This window comes from Puma concolor, chromosome E2 (assembly GCF_028749965.1).
Source record: "Puma concolor isolate L17-30 chromosome E2, mPumCon1.1.hap2, whole genome shotgun sequence".
Lineage (NCBI taxonomy): Eukaryota > Metazoa > Chordata > Mammalia > Carnivora > Felidae > Puma > Puma concolor.
The window spans coordinates 45,341,586-45,353,833 of record NC_141681.1 but is presented as its reverse complement, the minus strand read 5'-3'; the positions used below and the strand labels follow the sequence as shown (position 1 = coordinate 45,353,833).

Sequence of the window (12,248 nt, the reverse complement as noted above, 5' to 3'; positions counted from 1 at the left end):
CCAGTAGGATATTTTAAATGAGAATGGAATTAATGTGTTAGCAGGAATTTTCCAAAGAAGAAATCCTACCACTGACTTTTCTCTTCCAATGTCATCACTAGGTCAAGTTGTTCCAATTTTGGAAAATGTTCTCTACATATATTTATTTTTTTAATTTTTAATGTTTATTTATTTTTGAAAGAGAGTAAGAGAGTGGGGGAGGGGTAGTGAGAGAGGGAGACACAGAATTGGAAGCAGGCTCCAGGCTCTGAGCTGTCAGCACAGAGCCCGACGCAGGACTCGAACTCACGAGCTGCAAGGTTGTGAACTGAGCCGAAGTCAGACACTTCACCAACTTAGCCACCCAGGCACCCCTACATATATTTAAAACTAGTGTTACTTGGAAAGGAAACTTGCCTCTCTGTTTATCTCTCATCGTTTTGATTATATGATTTAGAATCTGCATGTCCTTTTTTTTTTTTTTAATGTTTATTTATGCTGGGGAAGGGCACAAAGGGAGGGTGAAGAGGATTCAAAGAGGGCTCTGTGCTGACAGCAGAGAGCCTAATGCAGGGCTTGAACCCACAAACTGAGATAATGACCTGAGCCGAAGTCAGACACTTAACCAACTGAGCCACTTAGGCGCTCAAATCTGCATGTCCTTTTAACTTTCTCTGTACTGGTGCTATGAAGTTCTAAGAACTGTTTCTTGTATTATATGTAATGTTATTGTATTTTACATTTTTGTAAAACTTGAATTATATTTTTTCTGATATTCCATCAAATGCCCTCTTTTTTTGGTCTAAAAATTATGACATATCTTTGTGTATCCTTTTTTTAAAAAGTCACAGCCACTTGAAGTGTGTCCATGTACTCAAGATTCTGTTAGAGTTTCTTCTTTGAATCAATCCAAGATTCTTTCACTTTAATAAGGGGATTCAATCTATTCTCATTATTGTAATGACTAATGTGTCTATTCTTATTCCTGTCATTTTATTTCATATGTTCTGTTCTTCACTTCTATTTCTGGCTATTTCCATTCTGCTCACCTTTGATTATCCCTCTTTCTACCCTCAAATGATTTTAAAGTTGTACTTCCTATTGCTTTGAAAGAATAGTCTTTAATATGACTTTTAAAAATTGGGGTACCTTGGTGGTTCAGTAGGTTAAGCATCTGACTCTTGATATTGTCTCAGGCCGTGACATCCCAGTAGTGAGATTGAGCCCTGCTTAGGGCTCCTTGCTGTGTGTAGAGCCTGCTTGGGGTTCTTTCTCTCCCTCTCTCTCTGCCCCTGCCCCACTTGCATGTATGAGCGCTCACTAAATAAATAAATAAATAAATAATAAATTTAAAATGTACTTAAAACTGTGTTTCTTTACCTACCTCAAGACTGACATAGAATTTTTTTCTTTTTAGTAAAGTTTTTAACTTTTGTATTTTGAATAATTTTTAGGCTTATAGAAAACTAGCAAAATTGTTAGAATTCCCATATGCCTTTCCCCCAGCTTCCACTAATGTTAACATTTTACATAACCATAGTACAGTTATCAAAACTAGGAAATTACCATTGGTACAGTAGTATTAACCAATATAGATGTTATTAGAATTTTGTCAGATTTTCCCCTAATGTTCTCTTTCTGTCTTAGGATCCAGTCCCAGATCCCCTGTTACATTTAGTTATTGTGTCTCCTTAGCATCTTCTAATCTGTGATAGTTCTTCAGTCTTTCATGACCTTGATACTTTTGATGAGTACTATTGTGGAGAGTACTTGGTGTTAACATGGTTTAATACTGGTGGTGTTAAACTTGATCACTTGGTTAAGGTAGTGTCTCTCGTGTTTGTCCCTATAAAGTTACTATTTTTCCATCTGTAATTGGTAATTATCTTGGGGGGGAGATACTTTGAGAATATACATTTTGCCTACTGATTTTAGCATCCATTGGTGGATCTTCTCTGTAGCAGTTATTACAATAGTGTTGCCTCGTGTTGATTTTCTTTGTACCTTATTCCTTCTAAATTTATTAATTGGAATTCTCCTATAAGAAAAAGCTGTCCCTTCCCCCTCTCCCATTCATTTATTTATTCAGTGATTTATTTTTATTAATATGGGCTCATGGGTATTTATTATATTCTATGGGTTGTAGCCCAGTACAATTGAACAAAATAAATACATTATTTATTTTGTTGTTCAAATTATTCAAGCTTTGGCCATTGGGAACACCTTCAGGTTGTTCCTGGGTTCTCTTGACATGTCCTCGTTCTGTTTTGAGGACTTCCTTATTTTACCACAGCATGTTTCAGGTTTGTCTTGTATTTTTCCTGCCCCAGCCATTCCTCAAAGAAGCCCTGGTTTCTTTTATTGGAGAATGGTATGAAATAGCATCTCTGAATGTCTTTTTCTGAGCAAAGTAAGACTTTTACCATATTTTACTTCCCTGTGCCTTACAGGGTTTGGCAAACTACAATCAGTGGGTCAGATCCAGCCCGTGGCCACTTCTTGTACCACCTACAAACTAAGAATAGTTTCTACATTTTGAAAGGGCTTAAAGGTAGATAGATAGATAGATGGATAGATAGATAGATAGATAGATAGATAGATAGATAGATAGGTCTTAAAGATAGATAGACAGACAAACGGACACACACCCACATGCATGCCTGCATATGCTACAGACACCTTATGTGGTCCACAAAGCCTAAAACATTTACTATCTGGTCCTTTCCAGAAAGAGTTTGTTGGCCCTTGCCTAGATTCATCCTCACCCTCACCCCATTCTGATTTTGTTTTAATGATCTGGAATTCTAGTTTCATACTATTGTTGTTCTTATATTTCATAAATTTATTATTATTTTTTTAATGTTTTATTTTTTATTTTTGAGAGAGAGAGGGAGAGGGAGAAGCTGGTGGGAGCAGAGAGAGAGGGAGACCAAGAATCCACAGCAGGCTCGAGGCTCTGAGCTGTCAGCACAGAGCCTGATTCGGGGCTCAAACCCATGAACCGTGAGATCATGACCTGAGCCGAAGTCAGATGTTTAACCAGCTGAGGCACCCAGGCACCCCTATTTATTTATTTTGAGAGAGAGACGGAGAGAGCATGCACATGCGCAAGCAGGGGAGGGGCAAAGAGAGGGGGGAGAGAGAGAATCCCAAGCAGGCTCCATGCTGACAGCACAGAGCCCAATATGAGGCTTGAACCCACAAACCATGAGATCATGACCTGAGACGAAATCAAAGAGTCAGATGCTTAACCAACTGAGCCACCCAGGCTTCCCTAGCCATTTTTAAGTATACAATCCAGTAGCATTAATTACATTCCCAGTGTTGGGCACCCATCACCACTACCCCAGAACTTACTCATTATCCCAAATAAAAACTCTATCCATGAAACAATGACTGTCTGTTTTCCCTTTCTCCCAGCCCCTAGTTACCTCTGTTCTACTTCCTGTCTTTATAAATGTGACTATTCTAGGTATCTCCTGTATTTCATGTAGCATAATGTTTTCAAGGTTCATCCATGTTGTAGCACTTACCAGAATTTTTAGAAAAGCTGAGTGTTTTCCATTGTGTGTATATACCACATTCTGTTTATCCGTTTGTCTGTTGATGGATGCTTGGGTTCTTTCCACCTTTTGGCTATTGTGAATAATGTTCCTGTGACCATGGATATACAAGTATTTAAGTGCCTGTTTTCACTTCTTTTGGGTATATACCTAAGAGTGGGATTGTTGGATCAGATGATAATTGTATGATTAACTTTTTTGAGAATATTTTCTCAATTTTTAAAGAACTTTTCATAAATCATAAAGATTATCCCATTACCTGCTATATAAGTTTAAGGGGGTACCTGGATAGCTCAGTTGGTTGAGCGTCCAACTTTGGCTCAGGTCATGATCTCATGGTTCATGGGTTCGAGCCCCATGTTGGGCTCTGTGCTGACAGCTCAGAGCCTAGAGCCTGCTTCAGATTCTGTGTCTCCCTCTCCCTCTGCCCCTCCTCTACTTCACTCTATCTCTCAAAAATAAATAAACATTTAAAAAAAAATTTTTTTAAGTTTTAAGTATTTTCCTGTCACTTGTCTTTTGATTTTACTTTTGGTGTTTTTTGTTCATGTGCAAGTTTTGTTTTCTTTTGTTTTTCACCTTTATATATGGAATTTACTAGTCTTCGCTTTGGTTCCTTTTGGAATTTGAGTCATTGTTTCATTGTTAGGTTTCCCCATACCTAGGTTATAAAGTATCTACTTTGTTTCCTCCTAGTATTAGTATGGTTTCCATTTTCTTTTAATATTAAAACTCTACTTGGAGTTTGTTCTGGTATATGGTGGCATAACATATGGATACATTTTTTTTTTATGACAAATTTGTATCTAATTTATTTATTTTTATTTTTTTTAATTTACATCCAAGTTGACATATAGTGTAATAATGATTTCAGGAATAGAATTTAGTGGGGCGCCTAGGTGGCTCAGTTGGTTAAGCGGCCGACTTCGGCTCAGGTCATGATCTCGCGGTCCATGAGTTCGAGCCCCACGTCGGGCTCTGTGCTGACAGCTCAGAGCCTGGAGCCTGTTTCGGATTCTGTGTCTCCCTCTCTCTGACCCTCCCCTGTTCATGCTCTCCCTCTGTCTCAAAAATAAATAAACGTTAAAAAAAAAATTTTTTTTAAAGGAATAGAATTTAGTGATTCATCACTTACGTATAACACCCAGTTCTCATCCTAACAAACGTCCTCCTTAGCTCATTTAGCCCATCCCCCCACGCAAAACCCCTCTAGCAACCCTCAGTTTGTTCTCTGCATTTGTCTCTTATGGTTTGTCTCTCTCCTGTTTTTATATTATTTTTGCTTCCCTTCCTTTATGTTCATCTGTTTTATATCTTAAATTCCACATATGAGTGAAATCATATGATATTTGTCTTTCTCTAACTGACTTATTTTGCTTAACATAATATACTCTAGGGCACCTGGGTGGCTCAGTCAGTTAAGTATCTGACTTCAGCTCAGGTCATGATCTCGCAGTTCGCAAGTTCAAGCTCCGCGTCAGGCTCTGTGCTGACAGCTCAGAGCTTGGAGCCTGCTTCAGATTCTGTCTCCCCTTCTCTCTGCCCCTCCCATACTCATGCTCTGTCTCTCTCTGTTTCTCAATAATAAATAAATGTTAAAAAAAAATTTTTTTTAAATACACTCTAGCTCCATCCACATTGTTGCAAATGGCAAGATTTTTTTTGATTGCCAAGTAATATTCCATTGTGTATACACACCACATCTTCTTTATCCATTCATCAGTCAGTGGACATTTGGGTTCTTTCCATACTTTGGCTATTGTCGATGGTGCATGTGCCCCTTTGGAACAGCACTCCTGTATCCTTTGGATAAGCACCTAGTAGTGTAATTGCTGGGTCATAGGGTAGTTCTATTTTTAATTTTTTGAGGAACCTCCATACTGTTTTCCAAAGTGGCTGCACCAGTTTGCATCCCCACCAGCAGTGCAAAAGTGTTCCTTTTTCTCTGTATCCTCACCAACATCTGTTGTTGCCTGAGTTGTTAATTTTGGCCATTCTGACAGGTGTGAGGTGATATCTAATTGTGGTTTTGATTTGTATTTCCCTGATGATGAGTGATGTTGAGCATCTTTTAATGTGTCTATTAGCCCTCTGGATGTCTTCTTTGGAAAAGTGTCTATTCATGTCTTTTGCCTATTTCTTTACTGGATTATTTGTTTTTTGGGTGTTGAGTTTGATAAGTTCTTTATAGATTTTGGATAATAACCCTTTATTTGATATGTCATTTGCAAATATCTTCTCCCATTCCATTGCTTGCCTTTTAGTTTTGCTGATTGTTTCCTTCACTGTGCAGAAGCTTTTTGTCTTGATGAGGCCCCAACAGCATTTTTGCTTTCATTTCCCTTGTCTCTGTAGACATGTCACATAAGAAGTTGCTGTGGCTGAGGTCAAACAGGTTGTTGCCTGTTTTCTCCTCTAGGATTTTGATGGCTTCCTGTCTTATGTTTAGGTCTTTCCTCCATTTTGGGTTTATTTTTGTGTATGGTGTAAGAAAGTGGCCCTTGTTCATTCTTCTGCATGTTGCTCTCCAGTTTTCCCAACGCCATTTGCTGAAGAGAGTGTCTCTTTTCCATTGGATATTCTTCCCTGCTTTGTCAAAGATTAGTTGGCCAAATGTTTGTGGGTCCATTTCTGGGTTCCCTGTTCTGTAGAGATCTATGTACTTCATTGGTCTATGTGTCTGTTCTTGTGCCAGTACCATACTGTCTTGATGGTACTTGATGGTACTTGTCAAGCTTTGTAATACAGCTTGAAGTCCAGGATTGTGATGCCTCCGGATTTGGTTTTCTTTTTCAGGATCGCTTTGGCTATTCAGGGTATTTTCTGATTCCATGCAAATTTTAGGATTTCTGTTCTAGCTCTGTGAAGAATGCTGGTGTTATTTTTACAGGAATTGCATTGGATATGTAGTTTGCTTTGTATTGGCATTTTAACAATATTTGTTCTTCCCACCCATGAGCATGGAATGTTTTTCCTTTTTTTGTGTGTGTCTTCTTCAATTTCTTTCATAAGCTTTCTATAGTTTTCAGTGTATAGATTTTTCACCTCTTTGGTTAGGTTTATTCTTAGGTATTTTATGGTTTTTGGTGATAGATACACTTTTATCTTTTTCCAAATGAGTATCCTGTTGTCCAAACTTTATTTATTACAAAAATTATCCTTTTCCCCTTTGAAATACCACCTTTATAATAAATTCAATTTCCAGATAAACTCCAGTCTCTTTCTGGCTTTCTATTGTGTTCTACTTATCCGTCTCTAGAATGCAGTATTTGTTCATCAAACAACCCATTATTAAAAGTTTATTATATACTAGGGTTTGGTTACAAAAGCTAGTGAGAAAGGCTGTATTTTTACCTTTGGGGATATTTAGGGGGAACAAAATAAAAAGATCAACAGATGAATAAGTAAATGAAAATCTAATTACAACTGATAAAAGTATTATGAAGGCAGGTGCAAGATGTGGAAGAGAGACCTATATAAAAATTAAGAACACCCAGCTTAATTTCTTTTGCTCCCTTCTGGCACCTCATCATATTTGTGCTTTCATGTACTCTTTAGAAATTGCACAGCAATATTTGAGACTTACATAAGCCATTCACTTTTTAAGGTTATTTTCATTTTGTCTCTCTAGTCAGCTATAAAATTTTTTGTTTCTCTTAATGAAGCTTGCTTGTATTTTCTTTTCTTTTCTTTTCTTTCTTTCTTTTTTTCTTTTTCAGAGCTGGAGTCCAGGTGTGAGAAATTTCCACAAAAAGATATTTTTGAAGTAGAGTCATTCAATTGGGAGATCATGGAAAGCCTTAAATGCTGTGATTTTGAGGGCTCCAGTTTTGGAGATGACTGGGAATGCAAAGGCCAATTTGAAAGACAACGAGTAACTCAGGAATGCTGTTTCAAGCAAGTAAAAATCACATATGAAAACATGCCCACTTTTGAGCATCATACATCCCTCACTTTACATCAGAACAATGAGATTGGTGAGAAACTGATCGAATGTAATGAGTGTGGGAAAGCATTTAGCCGTGGCTCACACCTTATTCAGCATCAGAAAACTCATACTGGTGAAAAACCATTTGACTGTAAGGAATGTGGGAAGGCCTTTAGTCGTGCCTCACACCTTGTTCAACATCAGAGAATTCATACAGGTGAGAAACCTTATGATTGTAAGGAATGTGGGAAGGCCTTTGGTCGTACTTCAGAACTTATTCTACATCAAAGACTTCATACTGGTGTCAAACCCTATGAATGTAAAGAATGTGGAAAGACCTTTAGACAGCATTCACAACTTATTCTGCATCAAAGAACTCACACGGGTGAGAAACCCTATGTATGTAAAGACTGTGGGAAGGCTTTTATTCGTGGCTCACAACTTACTGTTCATCGGAGAATTCATACGGGTGCAAGACCCTATCAGTGTAAAGAATGTGGGAAAGCCTTCAGACAGCATTCACAGCTTACTGTCCACCAGAGGATTCATACCGGTGAGAAACCCTATGAGTGTAAGGAATGTGGGAAGGGCTTTATTCATAGCTCAGAAGTTACTCGACATCAAAGAATTCATTCTGGGGAGAAACCCTACGAATGTAAGGAATGTGGGAAGGCTTTTAGACAACATGCACAGCTTACACGACATCAGAGGGTTCATACTGGTGACAGACCCTATGAATGTAAGGACTGTGGGAAGGCCTTTAGTCGTAGTTCATACCTTATTCAACATCAAAGAATTCATACAGGTGACAAACCGTATGAATGTAAGGAATGTGGGAAAGCCTTTATCCGTGTTTCACAACTGACTCATCATCAGCGAATTCATACTTGTGAGAAACCCTATCAATGTAGGGAATGTGGAATGGCCTTTATTCGTAGTTCACAACTTACTGAACATCAGAGAATTCATCCTGGTATCAAACCTTATGAATGTAGAGAATGTGGGCAGGCCTTTATTCTTGGCTCGCAGCTCATCGAACACTACAGGATCCATACTGGTTAGAAAGCCTTGAATGTTAAGAGTATAGGAAAGCCTTTACATGGATTTCACACCTGACTCAATATTAGGTAATGTGTAATGTAATGTGATTAATGTCAGAAAACCTTCACTTGTCATTTCCATTATGGAACATGGGATTATTCCTACCAGAAGAAAATTCAATAAATGCAGGAATTCTTTTTGCCTCACACTCACTGCTTACTAAGCATCAGAAAACTTATGCTGAAAAAAATATTAATGTGACTATAGAAAACCTTTCTGTTACCACACAAAATGTGTTAAACTTCTGAGAATTCCTAAGAGAAAATGACCCTATTAAGGTATTTTCTGAATGTGCCTTTTACCATGATATACATATTATTTAGTATTATCTAAGTTCCACCAGTTACCGACTGTATAGCATTGAACAAATTATGCAATATTCCTGTTTCTCAGTTTACTTATTTTTAAGCAGTAATCATTATACTTACCTGATAGAGTTCTCCTGAGGACTATCAGATATTTTTTATAAACCCTATATATAGTTCAATAAATATTAGTTATTGTTGTTAATTTATAACAGTATTACTGTTAAGGAGTTCATGTGAGAGAAGGGCCTTATGAATGTGCCAAATAACAAAAAGCCTTCATAACCACTTGTTAACAATAATTCATTCTGGAAAACAGTAGTAAAGTATAATTAGCATAAGAAGGTCTTCATGATATTGAAAGCTAGGAAGTCACAAGATTAGAAATTAACAGAAGAGTAGCCAAAAGAAATCGACCCACTTAGAAATCTAAAGCCACTTCCAAGTATAACTCAAGAGCAGTCAAAAAATTCTATACATCAAAACCAGTTAAGTACAGCCAAAGCTATGTTCCTGTCACCCCAGGATTGAAGGTAAGGGCTTTGTTCTCCAAATGTAGATCTCCAGCACTTACTCATTGCCTGTCACATACTAAGCCTATTGAATGGATGAATGGTCAACTCTAAAAATTAGAGGGAAATTACCACATAAACCCATATCAATAGTAAGAATGATAATTAAAAATAAAAAGTAAAAAAACAACAGTAGGCTGAATCTGAAGGTTGTTTATTTAACAATATAATAAGATGGAAGACTGACAACTCTGAACTAGAAGAAAAACATTTAGCCTTATGAATAAGGAAGGGGTGGGTATTTCTTTTAAATAGCTACTATGCCTGGCTTTAATGTATTTGGAAATTTAAAGAGAATGGATTTTTACAAAAGTATCAAAACTGGTTTAAGAAGACATGGAATACCTGAATGATTGTAGAAGGACATAAGAAGACATCAAAGCTCTTCCCTTTAAAAACAGTTTAGCCTACTAAAACTTCAAGGAACAGATAGATAATCCCTGAGAGAAGCTTGCCAGTTCATTTCCAAGGCTAAATAAAACTATGATAAAAAAAAAAAAAAAAAGGATAGCTCCCAAGCTCCCAAGAAACAAATTGTAGATGATCATCATTTGTGAAAATAAATATAAATAAAATTGCTGCTAATTGAATCCAATCTCTTCAAAGTTAGAAGCTAATTTAAAAAAAAAAATTTTTTTTTAATGTTTATTTTTGAGAAAGAGTGTGAGTGGAGAAGGGACAGAGAGAGAGGGAGAATCTGAAGCAGGCTCCAGGATCTGAGCTGTCAGCACAGAGCCTGACATGGGGCTAAAGTTAGAAGCTAATTTTAAATAGAATGTCTAGAATTTCACCTGTGGATTAATTATGTTTTCAGAATTTTGATATAACTCCAGGAGATGACAATAGTAGGGGAGAGAGCCCTGATCCAACCCTAGTGATACACGGATCAGAGCCTGTGAATGAATCTGGGGAATCTTAAGGAAACATCCCTTCAGTCCAGGCAGTGGCTGGGGCACAGGGCCTGTTGTGTCCCGATGCCATCCATCTTCTCAGACATCCAGACTGTTGACTAAAGCACTTGTATTTTCTGCGTGTGTCACTGCCTACACAGGATTAGGAAGTAGTGTTCTGTATGTCATTTTACTTTAAGTGGTTTAATGATTACAGTGTACATTTGGAGGAGTTCAAAGCTATGACATTAAAAAGTGTCGCTTTGAATAGTAACAGCACACTCATAGGATAAATATCTTAAAGTTACAATTCGGTATATAATCTCTACTCCATCTCTGCTGTTACTCTATGTACCTATCACTGCTGTCAAGTTCTTGTGTGTACTGCCTGATTTTTATGTTTGCCTAAGTGTAGACATACACATAACACTCTTTATAAAAAAGATTTTTACATAAATGGTAGCAAACTTCTATACTTGTTATTTTTGCTTATCCATACACCTTGAAATTGGATCATATTGATACATATATAGCTGCCTTATTCTTCCTTAACAGCTGCATAGTATATGTGTTTCATAATTTATCCTGTCAACTTAGTTTTTTCCATTACTTTTGCTTTCAAACAATTGTATAATAAATATCCTTGCACATAAATTATTTTCTATATGTGTGATATCTCTTTAAGATACATTCCTGAAAGTGGAAGTGCTAGATCAAAATGTATATACATTTTTAAAACTCTCTGTTTACACAAAATCTTATAGTGTACCTCCAGTGCCCCCATCACCAGCTTCAGTAATTATTAGCTCATGGCCCATCTTGTTGTGTCTGTATCTCCACCCACTCCTCCACCCTCATGTTAGTTTTGAAGTAAATCCTGGCAACATCATTTAATCTATAAATATTTCATTATGTATCTACAGTATATCACAACTTGAGAGACGATTTTCACTCCTTAAAAAAAAATGGCAATACTGTCATTACACATACGATGATGGTCAGTGTTCCCATTTCTAATTGTTTCATAAATGTCAATTTTTTTTTAAAGTTAATTGAGGGGCACCTAGGTGGCTCAGTCAGTCAAGTGTTCAACTTCAGCTCAGGTCATGATCTCACAGTTCGTGGGTTTGAGCCCCACGTCAGGTTCTGTGCTGACAGCTTGCTCAGAGCCTGGAGCCTGCTTCAGATTCTGCATCTCCTTTTCTCTCTACCCCTCCCCTGCTCACGTTCTGTCTCTGTCTCTCGAAAATAAATAAATGTAAAAACAAAAATTTTTTAAGTTAATTGAGATCCAAATTATGTCTACAAATTGCAGTTGTTACATCTCTTAAGTCTCTGTCAGTGCATTCTTCCTTATCCTTTTTTACCCCCCTGGTAATTTATTTTATGAAGAAACTAGATCATTTGCCTTGTAGATTTTCTCAGAGCCTAGTTTTTGCTGACTGAATCCCTGGTGTAGTTTAACATGCTCCTCTATTATTGGTATTGCCTATAAATTGGTAGTTGGTATCTAGAGGCATGATCAGATTGAAGAGGTGTTTTGTTGTGTTTGGCTAAGACTATTTACAGGTGGTTAGTATTGAGACACAACATTGAGGTGTCTTTTTATGATGTTAGCAACCATTGTTCAATTGATCTATTAATCCACTAAGGATTACAGAATGGTATCCTATTTCTTCTTTTATTAGCCAGGATTTTTTTTTTTTATTTTTTTTTTTTCAACGTTTTTTATTTATTTTTGGGACAGAGAAAGACAGAGCATGAACGGGGGAGGGGCAGAGAGAGAGGGAGACACAGAATCAGAAACAGGCTCCAGGCTCCGAGCCATCAGCCCAGAGCCTGACGTGGGGCTCGAACTCACGGACCGCGAGATCGTGACCTGGCTGAAGTCGGACGCTTAACCGACTGCG

The 12,248-nt window shown here is 37.4% G+C and overlaps 1 protein-coding gene across 1 annotated transcript in view; it reads left to right on the top strand.

Annotated features, from left to right (window-relative positions):
* ZNF565 (zinc finger protein 565) overlaps positions 1 to 10,992 on the top strand; it is a 33,995-nt gene extending 23,003 nt beyond the window's left edge. Inside the window, exon 8 of the mRNA XM_086691053.1 lies at positions 7,262 to 10,992. Coding sequence (XP_086547179.1) covers positions 7,262 to 8,532 — 1,271 coding nt within the window. The 3' untranslated portion in view covers positions 8,533 to 10,992. The remainder of the gene's footprint in view (positions 1 to 7,261) is intronic.
* Positions 10,993 to 12,248: the final 1,256 nt, after the last annotated feature.